The sequence below is a fragment of the Desmodus rotundus genome, chromosome 8 (genome assembly GCF_022682495.2).
Source record: "Desmodus rotundus isolate HL8 chromosome 8, HLdesRot8A.1, whole genome shotgun sequence".
Classification (NCBI taxonomy): Eukaryota; Metazoa; Chordata; class Mammalia; order Chiroptera; family Phyllostomidae; genus Desmodus; species Desmodus rotundus.
In genome coordinates this window covers 79,494,871-79,520,280 of record NC_071394.1, presented here as the reverse complement: position 1 = coordinate 79,520,280, position 25,410 = coordinate 79,494,871, and the positions used below count along the sequence as shown (strand labels likewise).

The 25,410-nt window shown below is 40.2% G+C and overlaps 1 protein-coding gene across 5 annotated transcripts in view; it reads right to left on the bottom strand.

Moving 5' to 3' along the window:
• Positions 1-25,410, bottom strand: part of PRICKLE2 (prickle planar cell polarity protein 2) — a 376,986-nt gene that overhangs the window by 60,153 nt on the left and 291,423 nt on the right. For all 5 annotated transcript variants that reach the window (XM_053929465.1, XM_053929466.1, XM_053929469.1 and 2 more), the window contains 3 exons: positions 9,707-9,820; positions 6,738-6,875; positions 3,704-3,907 (listed from right to left, as the gene is read on the bottom strand). In XM_053929465.1, the coding sequence (XP_053785440.1) occupies positions 3,704-3,907; positions 6,738-6,875; positions 9,707-9,820 (456 nt within the window). The remainder of the gene's footprint in view (positions 1-3,703; positions 3,908-6,737; positions 6,876-9,706; positions 9,821-25,410) is intronic.

The following is a 25,410-nucleotide window of genomic DNA, read 5'->3' as shown; positions in this document are numbered from 1 at the left end:
GCTAAGTGAAATAAGCCAGGCAGTGAGGGACAAATACCATATGATCTCACCTTTAACTGGAACAGAATCAACAAAAGAAAAAAGCAAACAAAATATAAGCAGGGACATTGAAATTAAGAATAATGTAACAATAGCCAGAGGGGAGTAGGGAGGGGATAGTGGCCCGAGGGGTCTACAGGAGCTACTATAAGGGACACAAGGACAAAATCAAGGGGGAGGGTGGAGGTGGGGGAGGGAGGTGGGATTGGCTGGGGTGGGGTGGAGGGATAGGGTCAAAATGCAGACAATTGTAACTGAATAAAAATTTAAAAAAATTAAAAAAAAACACAATGAAATACCATCTCACACCAGTCAGAGTGGCCAACATGAACAAATCAACAAACAAGTGTTGGAGACGATGCGGAGAAAAGGGAACCCTAGCACATTGTTGGTGGGAATGCAGACTAGTGAGGCCACTATGGAAAACAGTATGGAATTTCCTCAGAAAACTAAAAGTGGAACTGCCCTTTGACCCAACAATTCCACTGCTGGGATTATATCCTAAGAACCATGAAACACCATTCCAAAAGATCCTATGCACCCCAATGTTCATAGCAGCACAATTTACAATAGCCAAGTACTGGAAGCAACCTAAGTGTCCATCAGCAAATGAGTGGATCCAAAAAACCATGGTACATTTACACAATGGAATTCTACGCAGCAGAGAGAAAGAAGGAGCTCCTACCCTTTGCAACAGCATGGATGGAACTGGAGAGCATTATGCTAAGTGAAATAAGCCAGGCGAGGACAGACAAATACCATATGATCTCACCTTTAACTGGAACATAATCAACAAAAGAAAAAAGCAAACAAAATGTAACCAGAGACATTGAAATTAAGAACAATGTAACAATAGCCAGAGGGGAGAGGGGAGGGGATAGTGGGCAGAGGGGCTTTCAGGAACTACTATAAAGGACACATGGACAAAACCAAGGGGGAGGGTGGTGGCGGGGCAGGGTGGTGGGTTTGGCTGGGGTGGGGTGGAGGGATGAGGAGAAAAGGCAGACAACTGTAACTGAATAACAATAAAAATTAAAGAAAACAAAACAAACAAACAAACAAAAATAATGGAGAACTTCCCCATTCTGGTAAAGGAAATAGACTTCCAGGAAGTCCAGGAGGCTCAGAGAGTCCCAAAGAAGTTGGACTCAAGGAAGCACAATCCAAGGAATATCACAATGAAATTACCCAACATTAAAGATAAGGAGAGAATCTTAAAAGCAGCAAGAGAAAAGGAGAGGGTTATCTACAAAGGAGTGCCCATAAGACTGTCAGCTGATTTCTTAAAAGAAACGTTATAGGCAGGAAGGGGCTGGAAAGAAGTATTGAAAGTTGATTAAAAACTAGTACCTATAACCAATATTACTCTATCCAGCAAAGCTATCATTTAGAATGGAAGGGCAGATAAAGTGCTTCCCAGATAAGGTCAAGTTAAAGGAGTTCATCATCACCAAGCCCTTATTATATGAAATTTTAAAGGCACTTATCTAAGGAAAAGGAGATGGTCTAAACTATGAACAGCCAATGACAACAAATCTACGACTATCAACTACTGAATGTAAGAACAAAAAGAAAAACTAAAAGAAACTAAGCAAATGACTAGAACAGGAACAGAATCACAGAAATGGGGACCGCATGCAGGGTAATCAGCAGGGGAGAAGGGGTTAAAATGGGAATAAGAAGTATAAATGGTAGGTACAAAATAGACAGGGGGAGATTAAAAACAGTATAGGAAATGGAGAAGCCAAAGAACTTATATATATGATTCAGGGACATGAACTAAGGAGGTTGGGGGAGGGGGATCCTGGTGGGAGAGGGAGCACAGGGTGGAGGGGAATAAAGGGGAGAAAAAAAATGGGACAACTGTAAAAGCATAATCAATAAAATATATTAAAAAATTAAACAGAATTTTCATACGACCCAGCAATTCCACTCCTTGGTATACACTCAAGAGAATTAAAAATATATGTGCATCCAAAAAGTTGCACATCAATGGTCATAGCAGCATCATTCATAATATTTATAAAGTAGAAACAACTTAAATGTCCATCAATTGAAAAATGGCTAAACAAAATGTGGTAGATACATACAATTAAATAATATTCAGCCAACAAAATGTGATAGATACATACAATTAAATAATATTCAGCTACAGTACAAATACAGTACTAATATATGCTACAATATGTATTAACCTTGAACATACATGCTGAATGAAAGAAGTCAGACACAAAAAGTCACATATTGTATTATTCCATTTATATGAAATGACCAGAATATTTAAATCCATAGAGACAGAGACAAGATTAGTGGTTGCCAGGGGCTGGGCAAAGGGGGAAAAGGGATGTTTCTGCTAATCAGAATTCCTTTTTGGGGTGATGCAAACGACCTGGGATTGGACAGTAATGATGGTTACACAACTCCGTGAATATATATAAAATCACTGAATACGTACCCATTAAAAGATTGAACTTTATATTATGTGAGTTATATCTCAATAGACAAAATTTCAGAGCACTTAAATCATCATATTCTTTTTGCCATTAAATAATATAACGCCATATCATGAGCACTCATTTTCAGATGTGGAGACCAAGCCACGAAGGTAAAGTGGCTGCCTAGAATTTCAGAGCTGGACCTAAAATCAGTTTCCCAACTACCTGTCCAGAGGCGGGTCTCTCTTGAACATCACCAATGGCATGAGAATCCAAATTAGTTAAGGCTGATTGACTTCCTCCTAGAAGAGTGAATCTTTCATAGGCATTTTATAAGGAAGAAATTCCCATGCAATAGTGAACTCTGGCTAAAAAATGGAGTGTTGTTTATACAGTCTCACATTTTTGTTTTCAGGGTGAGATAGAACCAAAACTCTACTTTGTGCAGGAGAAAACCCCTGTCCAAGATTTTCTCCAAATGATTCCCTTAAAAGTGGTCAGCTTTAGAACATTCTCCTTTCTGCTCCAAACCCTTAACATTTTTTTATTGAGCTATAAGCTCCAAACCTTTAAAACTAAATCAGGTTTTGTATTCTTCCAGGTTACAGATCATACCTGGCTGTGCTTCTGGTGGGAGAAAGCACAAGGTCTGGGCCTGGTGTTCCTGTCTGCTTTCTGATTCTGGGTAGCAAATCCACGTTCCTCTTAGTGTGCGGGGCAGTGGTATCCAAATGGAGTATCCATCTACCTCCTTAATCCTCACCAGAACTCTGGTATATTGTGGGGAAATTAAATGATGCTACCAGTTTTCTTCTCTTCTCAAACCAATCTGTCCCAATGAAGTTAAGAAAACAGAACTTGAGATATAAGTGGCACATTGTTACTGATGATTTCTCCCTGGGATTTGGACTGAAATCTAAAGCTGCACAATGCTGTTTTTCTTTCTTTAAGCATTCTGAACTGACCTAATGCCAGGAGTCTCTTCAGCTACAGAAACTAACTGCCTTTCCACACAGATGTCCATGAGACTGCAGTGTTCAGTAAAGCCAGCCACAGCCACGGACAAGCTAGTAACCAGGAAGGGATGGGGATCTCTCTGGAAAGGGTTAATATAAGAAGGTGTAGTGGTCTGTGGTTTTTTTCTGTGCAGTAAGCCACTGGATGATGTGTTGGTTATACAACAGAGGGCTGACGGGCAGTGCTGCAAGCCCCATGGAGAGTGCACTGACCTCGTCACAGGCTGCGCAGCGTGGCTTCAGGCACTCGGCATGGTGTCGGCCACAGTATATCTTCCCATCCTGGTAGAAGTAGATCAAATCCACCAGGAGCTCATTGCAGACAGTGCATATGAAGCAGGGTGGGTGCCAGCAAACACCATGGCCAGCACGTGATGCAAACACAGCAATGTCCCCGCCATTAATCTGGCCACCACACTGTGAGGCAAACGGAAACGTCAGTGTGAACACTGGCTCCCATCTCTTAGTACCTGCACAGGTGATGAATAACCACCACCTCTACCAATAGTCGACTACTGAGCACTTATTTTCCAACTAGTCCCTGTGCTACCTGCTTTACATATGTGTCCTCCCCCCACTCTCCTTTAGGAGGGCCATCAAGTTAAGATGAAGATAAAGTCAGAAAATAACTCACAAATGTGGGGAAGAAAGGAAAACCCTTGCAGGTAGGAGGCAAACTTACACAGAGCGAAGGTCTCATTATCTTTTAGATCCTCCAAAAGCCATCCAGAGGCACAGCCAAGTTTAACACCAGGAGGAGTAGGCTGTGGGGGATGAGGGTGGGGAGAGGGGCTGTAAGATGATAGGGGAGTGGGTTCATTAAAACATGCCTGCCTTTAATGATTTCTCTGAAAGTCTTTCTGGCATGCTTTTAGCCTGGTTCCTCTAACATCTTTTTACATAGTTTTAATTGAAAAGGCACCACTTCCAAGACCTGACTCTTGAAAGGGCTTCTCTCTCCCTCCCCTATCTTCCCCTTCACATTCCCCATACAGAAAGGAACAGGCAGAATCCCTGATAACCCTTCTTACAACTGGTGTTGGGATAAAACCAATATGGTCTGAGGGTCTTTGAGGGAGTAATAAAGTGTGAAGCAGTGGGTCCAGGGGAAGGTTCTCTGCTGGCCATGGCATTTGCCATGAGGTTCACAGCCCCACATGAGGGGCTGAGTCTGGGGACAATGTCTAGAGAGTAGAAAAGCTACTTCCAAACCTTTCCTATATCATGGACCTCATGTGGGTTGAAATGCTTTATAGAAAAAGAAGTAAAGATCTTAACAGACTCTGGGAGCTCATTCACACAACTGACCAGACAAAAGAAAGACATCATGTTACAAAAAATACTGCACCTTCCTTTTTTAACATTAGTAGAACTGGGTAGCATACTGTTAACAGATAAACTGAGATACATTAAAAATTTCAAGAGTTTACTTGGGGAAATATTGAATCAAATTGGGTAGCACCAAACTGAAAGTGGTTAGGAGCATTCTACTGAGTGGAACTCAAAGATAGATTCTTATAAAGAGATGGAAGCAAACCAAGAAATGATTTGATTGGTTGTCACTTAAGCAGTTAGTTGCCTTATTTGGGAAGGTCTATTTGGCATTTGTGATTGGTTGTTCTTAAGTTTCATTTTCTTGGATTCCAGTACATTGATTCTGGTTTAGGTTTTGGTTTGCTTATGTAGGTTACCATACAAAGTACTAGGGCCATCTCAGTGTAAAGGGCCCCTTGTTTGATTACTATTAACAATACAGAATCCCATTCAATTTTCAATATAATTCTATGATACACGCATTTGTTGTCCCCATTTTGCAGATGACAAAACTGAGGAGAAGTAACATGGCCAAGGTCATCTGGGAGAAATGTGAGTCAAACTTAGGTCTTTCTGCCTCCATGCTGTTGTCACTATTCTATACTATTTTTGACATCTGCATACAAAATGCCCAACCTTCCTTCTGTCTTAGGTGAGCCCAGATGGGCTGGCTCCAGGAGAAGGATTTGAGAGTGCTGGAGGTCCTGAATTGAGCAAACTGAATTTCACATCTTAACAACCGACCACATGTGTCTCAAGGGTGTGCCTTAAAGATGAAGACCCCACCACCAGACGTCTGGTCCTTTGGCTCCTCTATTAAGTAGTGTCTCCATTCCATCCACATGAACCTTCTTACTCTACTCCTCTGAAATCCCCCCCCCCCAAAAAAAAAGCCCCCAAATGGCATCCAGGCCTCTAAGGATCTATTCTCACTTTCTTTTCACAGACCCAGCTCACATATCTTCAGCACCTGAATGCGACCCTTTAGAGCTTAAGCAGTTAGGTGGGCCTGTAAAAAAAAGCAGCAGGGCTAAGTGAAATGTGGAAAATAACATTTAGCATCGCAAGGCTTTTGGCATCTGAGAGGAGGGGCAGGGTGAAAGCAGGCAGGCTGGATTCTCACCACCCTGTTTTTTTTAAAACCTTCTTCTGCCATGCCCTGAGTACTCTATAGGAGAGTAGGAGAAAAAACAAATCCAGAATTGTCAACCCAGAGGGAGGTCTTAGGAAGAATGCAGGGGGTTCATGCACTTTGCTGAAGAACCCTCAAACCAAGGAGATCATCATTTACCACCCTTTAAATGTCATGGGTCCTGGAATGATCATGGGAAAGAGGCTGACCCATGGTCCAGGCAAACTCCATTTTGTAAAGGACTCATTTTAAAATAGAAATCCTTCATATGTTGTTTCTCGGCTTGAGTCTTTTCAATGGATACATAAATCTCCAGGACCTGGCCCTTTGTCAGTTCTCCTCCTTCATGCCTCTGCCCCACCACACTGGCCAACTGGCCATTCATTGAACACAAATGAAATGCTACTGCTGCAGAGCCTTTGAGCTGGCTGCTCCTTTTCCCCTGCAGTCCCTCCCCCAAGGCCTGCATGCTTCACCCTCTCAGTTCTTGTCTTGGTCAGAAGCCACCTTCTAAGGGGGGTTGGGAAGGGGATGCTTCCAGGCCATTTTATGAAAACTGCAACTGTCCCACACTCCCAACACTTCCTAACCCACTTCCCTGCTATATTTTTTCTATCTTATTTATTTATGATATTGCCTGACTTTACACCTTATTAAAAGATCAAGCTTTTAATATTTTGTTCACTGCTGTATCCCCCAGCCAAGAACAATGTCTGGCCCACAGGAGGCACTCAATAAAATGACTGTGGAGTGAAAGTGGGCCAGAGCAATCTGTCTTCACGCCTCGGAATCTACACTCACCTGTTCACAAATAGCTCCTGTCATGGTGACTGGGAAGGGCCTGACATTCCCTCGGCCCAAATTTTCACGTTTCCTCTGGTTGCTGAAGAGCTTCAGCTCCCGTTTCTCTTCCTCATCCAGGGAGTTGCAATATCGGACCTGAACAGACACAGAGGATGGTTTGAGAAAGTTGCTATTGCTCCTTAGGATTCAATCCAAGATCTGGGACTTTCTCCTTCTTTCAAATGGATTGGGATCTTCAAATTGATTGTGGGGTCCTCATACTTTCAAGCCTACGTGCCCATGTAAGTGGTCCTTGACACCAAAGGACAGCTCCAGGCCAGCAAGCCAGAACCGTTCTCACAGGCTCACAGCTTGTCTTTTCCCATCTGATTATTGCGAAAATGGGGAACCAGAGGCTTGAGACTGAAGAATTGGCTCAAAGGTTATCTGTGTTGCTTCACAGGATCCTTGCCTGCTTATCTGTAAGCAGGAGGAAAGAGCAGCTGTTGGCTTTGGTTAATGCATCCACTCGCATTAAGATATGCTCCTTCTTATCAAACACAGACACAGAAGTAAGGGAGGGAATTAAAGACATTTGGTTCAGTATTTCCCATCTCTCCCCTTATGTCTGTACATCTTGGGAATTTGGTCATAGTCTTAAACTATTACTTACTTAATACTGTTTTAAAATGGACTCATATTTTAAAACTTGAATATGTTTACTTAAAAAGAAAGTATATTAAGATTATAAATGGAAAATCAGTATTACCTGCAAAAAACAGAGGGTCATAAACTAAACAGAGTTAGAATAAAACCACATTGTTAGATTCTAGCTGGCTACTTTTGCTTGTGGGAGATCCTAAAATGCAGATTCTTTTTTAAAAATTATTTTTATCTTTTAAGATTTTATTTATTTAGTTATAGAGAGAGGGGAAGGGAGGGAGAAAGAGAGGGAGAGAAATATCAATCTGTGGTTGCCTTTCACGTGGCCCCCACTGGAGACCTAGCCCGCAATCCAGGCATGTGTCCTGACTGGGAATTGAACTGACGACACTTTGGTTTACAGTCTGCAATCAATCCACTGAGCTATACCAGCCAGGTAAAATGCAGATTCTTAATGCTTGAACTTCAAAGTGGATACTAGGAGGATGTGGAGAAATGTGATACTCCTGCTAGCACCAAACTGAACTTTCTCTGATTGTTCAACCACTCAATTTAAAAGGAAGTGATTCTCTCATTACATGGTTCAATATTATTTACTGTCTTGTCCATGTTCCACCCAAAGTCCCATGTCTACCACATTTTAGTATTCGTTGTCCTACTTCCACTGCTTATCTTAACTTTAAAGTAATCTGAGCATCAGAAAGGTTAATTGAAATGCTCAGATGCTTTGTCATCCAGATGGTTACAGGGAAACTTTTTGAACTAGACTGGTGCATCCCAATTTGAAAACCAGAGCAGCTGTAGATATCAAAATTGTTTTTTCAGGGTGAAAAAAAGAATGGTCAGATATTTACTTTAGAATCACCCTTTGTTTTCAAAAGGGCTGTGTCAAATGGGAGAAATCTGCGGTCTGGGTCACATGTAAGGAATTCTCACCAACAGGAAGAAGGAATGTGAAATATCTCTTTTCATGAAACCAGTTAATCGTAAACAGAATAAACCATTAAAAGCAGAAAAGAGTAGACCAGGTCTCTCTCTCACGTAAAAAGAGTTAACAAAAAAAGAAAGTCTTCATTTAGATGTCCCAGGGAGAGAACTACAGGGACCTGAACAGCCCAGAATATGTCGTTATACCACTGATATTTTATGGACATGCTTTTAAGGAAAGGCACACCCCTCCTGCTTGTAAAAACCCGAATTTTCACTTCCAAATTAGTTAACTTGGCATCAGGTTACAAGGCTTGTTCTCAGCTTTAAAGAGAAAACATTATTTATATATATTTTTAATGAAGTCTGAAGTAAACAATAGGAAAGGGAATTGTGGCTGTCTTTTTAGGAGTTGCTTCAGTGTTTAAGCTTTTGCTCCACTTACTCAAATCTATTTTTGTGTCTCCTGATTTATCCTTTTTAATTCACATGTGGGAAGGTAAAGACTAAAAAAGCACTCAGTCATTTCCCCTAGGATCTAGCTTGTGGGTGGGGCACTTGGTAGAAGGCTGGTGTATGGATTTTTTTCAACTGAAAATTATGTTTTTATTTAAAATGCAGAGTTCAGTGGACAACTCAATTCTATGTGATTACTATTTTTTACAAACCAGATACTTAAAAATTGATTTCTAGCTTACAAATCTAAACCCCTCAAGCATAATGGTCTTTTAAAAGCATATTTACAAATTTCCCTTTATGATCAATTAATCTTCAAACATATGAAAAGCCTGCTTACAGTGTTGTGTGTCTGGTTTCAGAAGAAAAGGAGAGCCTGCAAGCCATACTTTCAAGGGTGCAAAGGATCACCCTAGCAAGTTGGACTTTAAATGACAAAAACACAGATTTTCAGAGCTGCAAATCTGGACACATAACTTCTGCTGCTGTGTAATGTGGGCAATGTACACACTTATTTAACATGACATGATACTGAAAATAAAGGAGTCACAAACGTTTTGCAGGGTTTTAACTAGCCTAGGGAATCTCAATCATCTACCATGCTCAGGAAACCAGCCTCACACATTCTTCTTCAACTAAGAAAACCTGGACTTGAGCTTTTAAATTTTAGTGCTCCCTGGTTACCCTCAAATAGCTAGTAGTGCCAGGCTCAGAGGTGAATCCAGCCCATAATGAAATTCTGATTTTTGGTAACACTCTCCAGAAGGTGTCCGACAGTTTCTTCAGTTTCTTTTGGCTCTAATTAAGGAAGATAAAACCTAAAATACATTGCCGGAATTTTTCTTTGGAGATCTCTTTGATTTCAGCATTCTAACTGTAGAAAGGTAGCAATTCAAGAAGGTTCTAAGAAAAGTATTCTTGAGGTCCCCCCAGCCCCTTACCTCATTGTCATGTGGTGGCAGCTGGTGTAATAGTTGCTTGATTCGAAGTTTCTCTCCAGGACTGTTGACATAAGGGACTTTTTCCTCTGGGAGACAGCTATAGTACTGGTGAACCTGAAGAATGAAAGGCACATAGATAACTTGCTCATTCCCACTTTCTGGGAAGTTGACTCCCACAGCGGGACACAATCTACTTTCCCCTGTCCCAACCCCGCATGGAATACAACAGCGTGAGTTTCTCACTGCAAGCAGAGGAATTTCTCCTTAAAGAAAGAGTCCAGCAAATCACCTATCTCTTGGAAGTTTTCTCTCTGTCTACAAAATAATAATAATAATAATAATAATAATAATAATAATAATAATAATAATAAAATAAAGCCATCAGACTTTCCTGAAAAAAGAGAAGTGGGCAAACATGCTGCTGGACCTGGAGGGTAAAGTTTTCTCGGCAGGCTCCCCGGAGAGCTAACTTTACCATTTTTTCTGTTAGTCTCCAGCATGTAACATGCCTCCTGAGCCAACGGGATATGTCAGTGCCTGTCTTGGCAGCGCTGGAGTCAAAGCCAGTTTTTGGCACTAAACAAACTCCTGGGTCCCTCAGCCTCCACCTACATTAAAAGCCCTCCAGGTCGGGAGCCCTTTGTACGGACAGGCAGCACCTCCCATCTGTCAGAAAACGAGTCACTAAATCTGGGACACACAGTGTGTAATTAAAAATCATCATTAATAAGAGTATTTCTGTATATTCTAGAATACTTCTGTTTATCACAGGACAGATTCTTGTACTTTCTAAGGCTCAGTTAACCCAGCAATGACTTTGGAAAGCACCAAGATCTAATTTTTCCTGAGAAAAGAAAACATTCTATCACCCAGCTGCATGCAAAACTAGGGAAAGAAAACTGACCAAAACAAAAGATACGCTATTATATAGAAGAAGCAAAATGAAAACAAAACAAAACCCCACAAGCTTAGATGACATCATGGAAAATGCTTTTCAACTATCTCTTAGCAACATCATGAGCAGCTCTTGTGAAACAAGGCATTCATTCAACAAAACAGGGAAGAAAGATGACTTGGGGCTCTAAATTCATTATGTTAGTTACAATCCACAAATTTGGTCTAATTCCCTGAGTTTAGGGAGTCTGGGATACGCACACATGTTTTGGGAATGCTAGGGTGAAGAGTTACGAAAGCTCTGCCTACTTTGATCTCCAGAAATGAAGTCATAAGTGTTAGAAGAGGGGAGAGAAGGTTTCGCAACGACTATGCCTTAAAAAAACGTGAAAGCCATCTTTATTTTTGTAACAAATAATCATAACCATTCACCATCATGTGCATATCATCCTCTTAATCAAATCCCAAAGGCAACCATAAACAGACTTCTTGTCCTAGACTAGCTGGCCTTGGGAGGTCAGGGCCTCTACAATTGCTCCCTGAAGGCACCTGGCAGGGAGCCACGTCCTGGGATGAGAAGGAACTGCTCCAGGTTCTGTGGGCCGCCCACAGGTTACCAGCAATCTTCCAGAGAAGCAATAAAAGCCCAGATGATGAGCTAGTTTGGAATCAGAAGCTGGCACTGAGCCCATCAGAGACCAGTACCATATGGCTGCTCAGGTAAGTGCCAGGTATAAAAGCAGATCTGTCTCTGTGTTTTAGAGAAGGGCTCTGTGTCCCAAGTCAAAGAATTGCTTGTAGAAAGGCCATGTTGCAACAACACCTTGCCATTCTCACAACTCCCGTGATAATTACGGAACATTAGGGACAAATGCTAATATGGAATAAATCACTGTGGATTCTTGCTAGTGAACAGTGTAAGTTGAGTTTGACTGATCCTCCTCTCAATTGCCCATTATTCACATAGCCCCCTCTTTCCTGCCCGGAACAGAGTCACCCCTGAGAACTCTTCTGAATTAGTGCCTTGAGCCAAGCCCTCCCTGATACTTCCCAAGGCTGGCCCAGGTTGGAGCCTTCCGTGCTCCTTCTGCAGCATGGCCAAGGAGATCTGCACCCCCAGTCCCGGTTTGGCCATGTGCCATGTTTGTGTCCTCAGCAAGTTACATTAACTACTCAGAAGCCTCATTATAAGATTGTGGCAATGAAATGAGAGTGTAGGCAGAGCATTTGCCCCTCAATAGCAATAACATGAATGTATAGCAGCCAGTATATTATCCAGCCTGGAATACTCCAAATTGAGCAATCCAGAAGATTCCTGGCCTTTCTTCCATTTTAAAAGTTAGGGCAACATCATCAGCTTATAGAGTGAGACCAAACTCTGGTACCCCTCCCCGAACCCACCTTAGTCTAAGCAAGGTTACAAGGAATAAAATGCTATTTAAGCTGGTTTTATTTCAGAGACAAAAATAGCAAATTATTATAAAGGTGTGATGTTTTCTCTAGAAACCCAGCAGTAGAGTAGAGCCTTGTGAGGAAGTAGATCCAGCCACTGGGAGGTGATCAGTCAGCAATTATCATCCTTCTAAGCGCAATGTCCTCTATACTCTCTCTGCAGATCTGCTTTGTACCTTCTCACAGCTTAAGGGTTGCCTTAAAACTTGAGTTTATACAACCTCAATTCCTAGACTGACTAGTTTTGCTCAAATCCAAATTCCCCAGAGAAGGATCCTGACTTCCCATGTCGGGGAAGGTCCACCCTGGATTAAAGAAGTTCCACACCATCTTAAGACTGTAGGGTAACCCTGACTGATGTGGCTCAGTAGGCTAAGCATCAGCCTTCGAACTGAGAAGTTGCTGGTTGGATTCCCAATTGGGACCCATACTAGGACTGCAGGCCAGGTCCCCAGATGGGGGTGAGTGAGAGGCAACTGATTGATGTTTCTCTGCCTCTCTTTCTCCCTTCCTCCCCCTCTCTAAAAAATAAATAAAATCTTAAAAAAAAAAGAAAAAAAGATTGGAGGGTAAAGGAGTCCCAAACATGCAGTGATAGAGAATTCTAGAGCTGCTTGGGGGTAAAAAAATATCTTTGTATTCTGAGGTCCATCCTGAAGACTTCAAATTCTTTTTTAAAATCTTATTTTTCAATTACAGTTTATATTCAATATTATTTTGTATTAGTTTCAGGTGTATAGCATAGTGGTTAGATAATCATTTACTTTACAAAGTATCCCCCCTGATATTTCCAGTACCCACCTGACATCACACATAGTTATTACAATATTATTGCCTATATTTCCTATGCTGTACCTTACATCCCTATGACCATTCTGTAACTACTAAGTTGTACTTCTAAATCCCTTCCCCTTTTTCAGCCAGCCACTAACTCTCATCCTCTCTGGCAACCATCAGTCTGTTCTCTTTATCTGTGAGTCTGTTCCTGTTTCGTTTGTTCATTTATCTTATAAGGGAAATCATATGTATTTGTTTTTCTCTGATTTATTTCACTTAGCATAATACTTCCTAGGTGTCGCAAATATTCAATAGTAAGATTTCATTCTCTTTTATGACCGAGTAATATTCCATTGTATATATGTACCACCACTTTTTTTTATCCACCTGTCTATTGATGGGCACTTGGGTTGCTTCCATATCTTAACTATTATAAATAATGCTGCAATGAACATAGGGGTATATGTATAAGACTAAAGTCTTAAATCAACAGAGGCAGTGACTACTCTTTGGGAACATAGCTCTATTTTTCCTGGCTAGATGTCTTGTGTCATAATTCAAGCCAACTGTTTACCACTACTGAACATGTGCCATTTCTACCAGTATACCAATAATTTCACAAATATGGAATGTGTTAAAATATTTCCTCACAATAATTTGGTGGATAGCTTAAAAACTTACCTAGTTAGTGAAACGCCCCTTTATTAAAACAAATTAGCTAATATTAATTAACAACCTACCAAATCACATCCATGTTGTGTGGTAGGTGATCTGACTTGCTCTGAGGTGGGACAAGGAGTTGGTCCTTCACCAGTTTCAGTCCACGTCCAAGCCCACTCAAGTCCAGGAAAAATACTCACCCTTCTCATGTTGGCTTCTGTGTCCGCAACTGGTCTTTATCTGGACTTTGCAAGCTCTTTATTGAGCAAGGAGGATTAGAAGACAATGGGAATGAGGGAGAAATCACTCTCTCGAATTCCCAGACTGTCTGGCAGAACACAGAAATGCAGCATGCCTTACCCTCTGGCATCTCTGTAATAAAACTACCATGTAGCTCAAAATACACACTAGGGGAAATATTTAGTTACCTTCTGGCAGTCCAAAATTAAATTGGACACCACCTCTGAAAACCCTGCACACTGCTCATTTTAGCCCAAATGTGTTTTACTTGTTAATTTTTATGAGCAAATAAGTGAATCCACTAGAATTCTGTCATTGATGACTATTACCAAGCTATTACCTGGTATGCTGATATCTTTATTTTTCCTCTTGTGTGCACTAATGTACTGAGAGTAGGGTTGTTGAATGTTCTAGAAACTTTGGTTCATTTAAACATTCCCAGGTAGAAGTGCCTATGATTCTGCCCTGGGCGAAGTTGTACTAGGTACACCCTCCCACCTACCCACCTCCCAAAAAACCATTTTGAATACAATAAACTGGCTGATGAAAATGAAGTAGTTGAGGGCCTTTATTTAAGGCGTTACTCCCAACATGGAGGCTTGGCAGTAACTTCAGTCTGTCTGATGGACTGTCAGAACTTAGTCAACTTGGTGTGCAAATAAAGTCTGCAGAGCAAGGCCTCACCCAATTTGAGAGACTGGGCTTGTTTGCACTTTTGGCAACATTTCTGCCTGAGCACAGACAGAAGAGAGAGAGTCAATAACTCCTTGTTGGAGAGAAAAGTGTGCTAATTTTCAACAGTGGGCACAGTGCTTTATTCAGAGTGATGGTTCTCAAACTTTAGCTTGCATCAGAACCACCTGGAAGTTTGTTAAAATACATTTCTATCTCAGTAAGCTTGGGGCAGGACTGATAATCTGCATTTCTAACCACTTCTCAGGTGATGCCCCTGCTGGTGACCCAGGACCACACTTTGACAGGTTTAGAGTTACCCAAGTGTTCTCTCCCCAAGGCCAACCCCATGAGGTTGCCAGGAAAATGGTGGGAACCCTGTGTGCTCCAATAAATCCTGGTAGCCCAGAGGAGGGGTAGAACATGTCTGATCTCACTCAATTTTGCCGGTGTCTCCTTCCAAATCTACATATATGCTTTAGCAAGAGAAGTCTATCAGCTTTGGCAAAAATGAAAACTCTTAAGGGAAAAGGGCTTATTATTTTTGGGTGGGACATTTTCTATATCAAAAGCATCCCTATTTTCTTAAAGCAGGAATCCAACAAAGAAGTCAGACTTTTTTGGTTGATGTCATATTCAACTATCCTCCATCATCTAAATGAAAGAAGGAATCAATGACCATATTTATTGAATGGCTCTTATGCCCGGAGTGTTTTTATACACAGTATCTTATGAACCCTCCCCAGAGCCTGGAGGTTGGTATGTTACACTCATCAGATTGAACATCACAGAGCTAAGAAGTGGTAGAGCCACCTTTGGACTTGGCCTCCTCATCCCAGTCCCCCTTCACTCCCCCCCACCCCCATTCTGCTTATCATGGAATCTTAGCTTTCCTTATCAGGAAAAAAGAGACTGGCAGAGGATAGGAGAGAACAAAAAAAAAACCAGATAAAGTAGATTCCTAATACATTTGAATGAATCACTGCAGAAATGATGAGTATGTTTTCTTTTGCTGTTCTCTGTAAAATAACCAACACATGCCCAAAATAAACTTAACAGTCAGTAAAACATGATGTACTCCAATTAAACAACTTTTCAACAACACCATGGCATGATGGTGTAAGGGAGTTGTGATAGATATGGCTGCCCACCATCCATTTTTCTTTCTTCCTTAATAAGCATATCATTATACTCTGACCGCCAATATGCCCAGCTAAGAACAATATTTCTGCACCAAGCTACTAGCTAGAAGTGGTCATGTGAATAAATTTTGGTCAATTAATATGTAAGGATGTGACTTCTGAGACTGCTCTTTTTAAAGAATGCAGAGCAGTTGGCAAAGGCCCTTTTTACCTATTCCCCCATCTTCCTGTTTCCCGTCTGGAATGTAAATACAATGGCTGGAGCTCCAACAGCCACCTTGTACCATTAAGTAACCTTAAGAATGGAAGTTTTTGATTATACCATGGATCCACCATACCAGCCCTGGATTGCCTATCTTTGAACTTCTTTCACCAATGAGAGAAATAAACTAATTCTTTATTTACAGTCTCAATTACTAGGAAGTGAATGTAATTCCTAAATGGCAAAGCAGTGGTTCTCAAATGTTAGCATGCTCCAGAATCATCTGAGGCCTTTATTAACTATTATTCCCATTTTCATCCTTTGGGGTCTGAAAAGGAGCCCAGAGTCTACATTCTTAATAAATACCTCGCACTACACCAGAAGAAACACTGCTTTAAAAGCAAAGCAAACATGACTCCACAGGGTTTAAAAGTAAAAACTCCTGGAGTGTAATCTTTGATGTAGGCTGACATAGTTAGAAGGTTTTATAAAAGCCCATCTTAACCTAGACACTAACTGGAAGATTGGACCTTTATTTCACACTCTCCCTCTCCTATAGTTTGAGAAATTTGGAACTCAGTTAATCTACTTCAATTTGGGGAGGCAATACCTAGAATACGCCTGCGGTCTCAGAAGGCAGGTGCTACAGAGAAAAGTGATGCTGCCTGAATTTGCAGCACGTGGAGATTTTTATAAAAAGTGCACATTAGTTCCCAAATGGGGTCCTGGAGAACAATTGGGTAGTACTGAAGCTATGAGCCAGTGGTGATGGGCTGCGTTGGAGGGCCTGTTTGCTCATTTTGCACCTACTTGCCAGAATTTAATTCCCCAAGCATCAGGAGAAAAGTGCTGTTAAGTGGCATCTAAGAGGTAAAATCGTACTGAGTTTGGCTCCTTTCTGTTTCTCCAGGAGACCCACATTATAATTTTAATTGGTTTGCTCAGGAAGTCATTTAGGATATAACAGTCTAAAATCTAATGCCTAAACAATGTTTCCATTATGCTTAAAGACCCATAGGATTAGGAGCAAAAATCAGAAAGAAAAGCTCATTTGGGTTATTTTCAAAGAGGAGTATTTCAAACACTTCCCCCCATGTACATTTTTTTTTGGCTCACACCTGATGTCTAATTCAACAGCAAATTGTGTGAGATGTAGGTTCACAATATATCCAGATTCCAGTCACTTCTCCTAGCCCTTCACAACCTGTCTACTTAGGACTAAGTGCTCTCTGGAATAATCGCCATGGTTCCTCTGAATGCTGCCTTTTGCTGTTATGTCCCCACAGTTGGTTCAGTACTCTGCAGCCAGAATGACTCTATTTGAATATAAACCAGGTCATGTCACTATTCTTCTCAAAACCATTGATGATTCCCATCCTCTTCTGATTAAAAGCCAAAGTCCTTATTATAGGACCACGATCTTGCTCCTTTAAGACCTGGCTGACCATATCACTTCCTATCATCCTCTTGTTCAATTCTGCTCACTATGGCCTCCTTGCTATCCTCTCACATCAGGGCCTTTGCACTAGCATTCCCTTTGCCAAGAACATTCTTCCCCCAGATAGGTACATGATGCCCATCCTCACTGTGTCCAGTCTTTGCTCAAAGGTCACCTTATCAGAGAGGTCTTCCCTGACTAATAAATTAGCACGCCCATATCTCTAGACCTGTGATTCTCAACCAAGGGCTACTGTTGACACACAGTGGATATTTGGCAGTCTGAAGACACTTTTGGTTGTCACAACTGTGTGTGTGCATGTGTATGCACACATGGACTTTTCACATATAGTGGGTCAAGGCCAGGGATGCTGCTAAATCTCCTACCATGCATAGGATAGCTCCCACAGTAAAGAATGATCTGGACCAAAATGTGCCGATAAATCCTTAACCTACTTTTCTTCAAAGTTCTTACCAATTGCTGATGCATAATCTACTTGTTCATTGTCTCTTTCCTCCTTCTAGAAAGTGAATGCCTGGCACTTTGTTCACCATATTCTCCCAGAAGAGGGTCTCACATTTAGTAGGTACTCAGCAAATGTTTGTTGAATGGATGCATGCTGTATGTATTCAAATCTCATCTTTGTGACTTCCTGATTTAACAAAGGACTTGGACAGGGACATGAAGCAAGAGGATACACTGGTGAGGTTTCAGGAGGAAAAACTCACGTAGCATCCCTTTCATTCTACCAAAGCACTTGTTTTTTCACAAAAGTGTGGGGTGGATAGAGGAGAATCTCAGAGAAGGATGAATGGAATGAATAACTGTCAAAGTAAATTCTTTAAGAGGAAAAGATAAAAACAACACCCACTTGTATTTAAACCCAAAGAATTTCTTTCAAGCTGAGTCAACATTGTTTGGACAAATGTAATAAAATAATTGCATTGAGTCCTAAGCAGGGACAGTGATTCTAAATCATGTGAGTTGTTTTTTTCCTATGTCTGCTCTCTCTCTCATTATCTTTCCAAACCTTTCAGTTTTTAAATTTAGACTATTAAAGCTCAATGTTTAGTTAGAAATATTTTCCAGTTAGTTTGGATCTGACAGTTATTTATTTTATCTTGTCTCAAAGCAAAGGTCCCAGAAATGGAAGACTGTGCAGTTAAGCACTTTTCCTTTATGCTGCAATTACAAAATGACTCTCCAACCCTAGTTTTACCAAAACCTGCTTTGCAGAATGTCTGTACATTTGCATATATGCCCTACTAAAAATTCACCAACAGTTGCTCGGTTTTTTGGGTAACACTTTCAATACTGTCATTAGACAAAATACACGCACGCATATGTATGAAAAAAACAGAATGGCAGTTGCCTATGGTGGTTAAGTGTTGGGATTCTGGAGTCACATTGTTTGGGTCTGAATACTGGATTGAACACTTACATCTGTACATAGTTGGGCAAGTTACTTTATCTCTTATTGAGTCAATATCTCCATCTGTTAAATGGGGTCAATAATACAGGGGTGGGCAAAAGTAGGTTTATAGTTGTGAGTACACAAAACACAGTTTATTCTTGTAAAATCATATAATCATAACTTGCATGTCTTTCCATACAAACGGTAAACCTACTTTTGCCAGCCCCTATATTTACCTTCAAGCAACGCTATGAAGCTCAGGTGATAAAATGTAAATAGCACACAGAAAGGCACACAGTGAAGGTTCTGTATTTCTTCGCTTTCAAGCAATTTTATGCATAAGTCACGAACACCTACGTTATGGACTGAATTGTGCCCCCTCTGCCACTGCAAGTTCTTATGTTAAAGCATTAGCCTCAGTGTAATTGTATTTGGAAACTTTAAGGAGATAATTAAGATTAAATAAGGCTATAAAGGGGGGATTGTAATCAGAAAGGACTAAAGCCCTCATAAGAAGAGGAAGAAACACCAGGAGTACACATGCACAGTGAAACACAGTGAGAAGGTCGCTGTCTGTAAGCCAAGAAGAGAGCTCTCACTAGAAACCAACACTGCTGGCACATTGATCTTGGACCTTCGGTCTCCAGAACTATGAGGACATAAATTTTTGTTTAAGCCACCTAGTCTGTGATATTTTGTTACTGTAGCCAGAGCAGACTAAAGCAATCTACTATTTGCAAGGAACTGTTGAGTGCTTATGGGGAAAGGATTTATATGTGAATAAGAAATGACCCCTGGCTGAAGGAGGTTATATTTCAGTAGAGTGTATAAGACATGTAGGCAAAGGACTCTAATGCAAAGTTAAAATAATGCAAAAGCCATTAGAGGCAGACAAAACTACTACAAAGATTCAAAAAACAATAGATTAATTCCTAAATCTGTAGCATTTGCCCATTTTGATGGTGTAAAAATCTCATCATGGCTGATTGCAAGCTACCAACATGATGTGGGCTTTGGATGTGGGCTGGGAAGAGATGCACTGGAGCATACCACTGTATAGTAGTGGTTCCACCACATGGACAGAATAGACAACATGACTCAAGAGCATAGATAATAGTGACACATGGGAAAGGAACTATGAAGTGATGAGCTTTGATTATGTATTACCTGGGTTTTTAATATAATTCCATTATAACTTAATATAGTTAAGTGTAAAAAAATGGCTGTATTTAACAACTGACTTACAAAATTCCTGAAAACTGACCGATTGGATCTTGTGATACTGTATGAACCAGTTCCAGAAAATTGCTGTCAGAAACTTATACAGTCAATTTCTTTGGCAAACTCTCTTTAAAAAGGTAAAAAGAAAAGAACAGAAGAGCTGTAAAGACCTAATGACTGTTGGTAAAGGGAATGATGACAACTATCTGTTGTCTACTCTGCCTTCAATGGTTCTAGCAAGTAGCTCATGAAGCCAAGTTATCTATCTTGGCTGACATATACTTAAAAATATTCACAGCTTTCAGTCTCCCAGTATTTTCCATATCCTCTCCCTTCCTTTCCCCAGAATGTTGTCCTTTTTTTATGTCTCTTTTCCTTTCTTCCCTTGTTTCCTTTTAAAACCCCTAGGCATAAAGCTGAACTGAAAAACATTTAAGGTCATTTATGTGTTGGCTGGTTTGTTTTCTCTTCTGAAGTCAAAAAGTATGTGAGTTGAACATATTGTAGGTCTCCAGGAAGAAGAAAAACCACAACAAAAACTCCTACCTCTTTTTTGTAAGTTAGTATGTGACTGGTCAACTGTATTTTAGTAGGTGAGTAGGTTCTTATAAAATGAAAAAAAGATTCTCCACTTCTGTGATAGCTACTCAGACATCAATTATGTTAACAGTTGCCTACAATGTGGGAGAAAGAAGCTGCATTTGATGTTTAATGTTTGAGTCTTGACTATGACAAATGCTAAGTCTGCAACCTTAGATGTTATCTAAATTCTCTGAGCTTCAGTGTCATCATCTGTAAGCCTAGAGTAATTGCACTCAGCCCACAGGATTGTGAAGATCAAAGGTGGTGGTGAATGAAAATACCCTGTTAACTGCAAAGCTGTACATAACTGCCAGATCAGTATTATTACCAAAAACAACAACATTGGAGATTAGAGTTGCACTGAGCTGCTGGAAATAACAATCTAAGTATAGTCGTCTAGAGCTGAGATCACACTTTGTAAAAAACAATCATGCATCTAGGCTCTTTCTATCATTTTGTACCACTATCCTAAGAATTCACGTATCTATGTTCAAAAATCACAAAATAGCTGCTGGAGCTTCAGTGATCATGTTCATGTTCCAGGCAAGAACACAAGTAAGGGCAAGGGGCAAAAGACCTATCTCTCAGTTGGATCAATAATGTTTAAAGAGATTTTCTGGAAGTACTATCCTACTTCTATTTATAACTCCTTGGCTAAACCTAGCTCCAAGCAAAGCTGGGAAATGTTATCCTTAGTTGAGCATATTGTTTCCCTGAATAAATTCAGATTTTGTCAGTAAGAAAGGAGGAGACACTAATATTGGGTGAACACATGGCCATATTGTCCCCAATAATACCTGATTTTTGAGTTACCCTTTTCCTAGGTGAAGTCCTTATGAGTTTCCTATACAGTATATTTCCTATGTGTTAAATCATTGTTTTTGATTCTATACTTCACATACAACATAACTAGTCCATTTCCCTCCTCTATTTTTAGTAACTACAGATTCACAATGTCATGTAAACCCATTCTGAAGAAAATTTAGAAAGCAGCAACAGAAGAAATCCTAGAACAAATTCAACTTTTTAGTTGTCCAATGTGATGCCTAATGACATGTTATGATTCCAAGAATTCTTATTAGAGCTTGCTGATCACAGGACATTGTTAGAAACTCATTTTAAAATACAGGTGATCTCCTTTAACTGGAACATAATCAACAAAAGAAAAAAGCAAACAAAATATAACCAGAGACATTGAAGTTAAGAACAATCTAACAATAGCCAGGGGGGAGTGGGGAGGGGATAGTGAGGAGAGGGGATTATAGGAACTACTATAAAGGACACATGGACAAAATCAAGGGGGAGGATGGAGGGGGGAGGGTGGTGGGTTTGCTGGGGTGGGGTGGAGGGATGGGGACAAAAGGCATACAACTGTAATAGAGTAACAATAAAAATTAGAAAAAAATACAGGTGATCTTTGTTTGGAGTCAGTTAATTTAATGCAGCTTCATTTCTGCATATTAAAATAACCAAAAGTGGTAATCCATGGAAAAGAATAAAACTGAGAAGCTCACTTTCATGTTACAAAGTAAGTATTTCTGACCACCAGGGCCACTTTCAGCCCGGGTTACACTGCCTGCCCCATTAAGTTTCAAATGCATCAAGGATACAACTGTAAGCATTTAGTCTTCCCTCTTCTGAGAGGCTTAAAGATCAATGAAGGTAATACCTTGGCCTGCAGGTTCAATGTTAGATATGGCCATAAAGCTCTAACTGTTCTATATTATGCCGTTTTAGAGAAACAGACAGGAAGGTTCGGGTGGGATGAGCTAGATTTTGCCTGAGAAACAAATGCCACCAAACTGGCACTAGTTTTTCACCACACTTGTTTTCTTAATTTAAAAAAATTAGTTTTTCTTATTGTGGTAAAACATATATAAGATTTGCCACTTTAGTCATTTTAAAATGTACAGTTCAGTGGCATTAATGACATTCACAATGTTGTGCAACCGTTAAAACTCTCTATTTCCAAACTTTTTCATCACCCCAAACAGAAACTCTCTACCTGTTAAACAGCGATTCCTCATTTCCTCCTCCTCCCAACTCCTGGTGACTTCTAATCTACTTTCTTTCTTTATAAATTAACCTAGTCTGGCTTATTTAGCATAAGGTTTTCAAGGTTCATTCATGTTGTAGCACTGTCAGAATTTCATTCCATTGCATGACTATACCACATTTTGTTTATCTATTCACATACTTATGGACATGGGTTGTTTTCACCTTTTGACTATTGGAATACTACTGGTGTACAAGTATCTGTTTGAATCTCTGCTTTCAGTTCTTTTGGGTATATACCTAGGAATAGAATTGCTGGGTCATAAGGTAATTCTGTTTAACCTTTTGAGGAACTGTCACACTGTTTCCACAGTGGCTGCAGTGTGTTACATTCCCACCAGCAATGTACACGCGTGAGGGTTTCAGTTTCTTCATATCCTTGCCAATACTTGTTATTTTGCATTTAAAAAATTATAAGCATCCTAGTAGGTGTGAAGTGGTATCTCATTGTGGTTTTGATCTGAATTTCCCTAGTGATTAGTGATGTCGAGTATCTTTTCTGTATTTATTGGTCATCTGCATATCTTCTTCGGAAGAGAATGGAGTGATATGTGAGCAAGAGATTACCTTTTAGAAAGGGAAGTACAATTGGTTCTTGTCTTTCATGGTGGATGTGTTCTGTAAAGTCACAGTGAACACTGAAGCAGTGATTATTGAGCCACTGCTCTTAGGGGACATACAGGAAGAAGTTCCTGTCAGCCTCTGGTCACAACATTTTTGTCAATGGATGAATCCATGTCCTTGTTTGATGTGTGTTTCTATTTAAGGACACCTTATTTAATTTAATACACATTGTTGATTCATTAACATTGAATTCACAGTCAATAGCACTATAACTCATGCTGACCAAAGATTATCTAACACACATATTTTCTCCATAGGGCATCTCAAAGGCCCTTAGGAACACTACACAGCACTTCAGCACTAAGTTTGGGGGCCATTTTAAAGAGCAAAATCCCCAACAAAAAGCCCAAAGCAAAAACCATGGTACTAAATAGAAGATGAAAGGCACACTTGCTTATTGTATGAGAGATGAAACAAATGTAGAACATTGTCTTGTTTACCTCAGCTGGCAAGATGCAAAATATTTGCCTCTTTCTACATATCTGGAAATGACTGTAAGAATGCTGTGGATATTGATTTTGGGTGTTACAAACAAATTTCAACAGATGGGTGAATTTGCTGATAGTTGAATACATGAAAAATGATGATTGAGTAGATTACAATGTATTTAACCTCAGGAGTAAGAGACTGAGCCAGGATTTAAGTTTAGGTCTGATCTTGAAGCTCATGCTCTTCCCTCTTCACCCCACTGTCTCCAAAACCAGTCACAGGATTACCTCTGCCCTGAGCATTTGATGAATCAGTGACTAGTGCAGTCACAGTTTATTCTTCAAGCTTGTACTCCTGTTAAAACTGAATAATAAACAGGCTAGAGTGGCTATTAATCATGAAAGCCACGTGGACCAGTTGGAATTCCAAAGAAGGTGGAAATCAACCACCTTATATAGAAGCGTGTGCTCTTTGAATTTTCTGTGCATACATTATGTAGTAAGGGTCACCTGAGCTGACTCAGGCTTGACAAACTCTTCTACTTTGAGGTCTATGCAAGAGAAGTTAATGTGCTCATGTTCACCCCCAAGAAAGGTCATGTGGTCTGTGAAGTGACTGCTTCAATTCCCGAGACTATATCTTTAAATTTTATTATTTTATTTTATTTTATTTCAGGTATTTATTTATTTTGTGGTAAAACACACATAACATAAAATTTGCCACCTTAACCATTTTTAACTGATGTTAGGTATGTCATTGGGCAACCATCACCACCATCCATCTCCAGAACACTTTCATCTTCCCAAAGTGAAACTCCATGCCCATCAAACACTAACCCCTGCCCTGTCCCACCCCCACCATTCTCTCTCTGTCTCTATGAATTTGACTAGTTGAGAGTGATTTTTGTTATATGTTGGGACCGAATGTTCTTCTGTGGTAACACTTCTCTGAAATGATGGTGCAAATCAGTGGGCGTGGGGGGATGAGTCAGACAATATACCTACATTTACATTTAAGTTCTTTAATAAGCAACTTTCCTTCTGTTTTTCCTGAGACAATTACAGAATACATGGGAGACTCTGGCCCCAGCCCTTAGACTGTGTAACAAATGAGAGGACCTGGGAACTAGTGTTCAAAGTGCATTTTCACTGAGAAGACCTGTGTGATAAATCGCCCCTGACAACAGGGTGATTTCTCCTGCATTTTCAGCCTCAAGGCATTAACTCAATATTTTACAGATCATAGAATTCCCATTATGTAGCACCTCTTCCTAGCTCATGACACAGCCATCTGATTGCTTTTGAAGTGGCCTGAGAAGCAACCGAACGTATTAGTTAATAATTGCAAGAGAAGACAACTCAGTATCAACTGGGCTCAGACCCAAATAGGCATGTCTGGACATTTGCGACATCTAATTTAAAACAATGCTTATCCACATGCTGTCACAGTGCCATCCAAAACCCAGTAGGTACTAGTACATGCTTACCCAGTGACACTGCCCAGTTTAGTAGTAGCCTTCAGCCCTGGTCTTCAGTGATAATGACCTCCTTTTCCATTGTTGCCTAGACCATTCCTTACCCTGTTTTACTTACCCTATCCAAAGCACCTCTAGACCTCTTTTGGAAATATTCAGGAAATAAAAGAAAAGGGGGAAAAAGTTCTGTACATTTTTAGGAAATAGAGCCATTAAAATGGGGTGTTTCAGAATCTGTTCTCTATGTTAAAGGAAGGAAGCAAAGATGTGAAGTGAAGACATGAAATGATCCTAAAATTATTAGTATTGATATGATTTTGTTTTAAAAAGAAACTACCCCAAATTATATTTACTTAGGCCAGAGCAAATCTGGATTCAAAGTCACGTAAGGTGACTCAGAATTATATTGAAATGCAGGCTACTCAAGA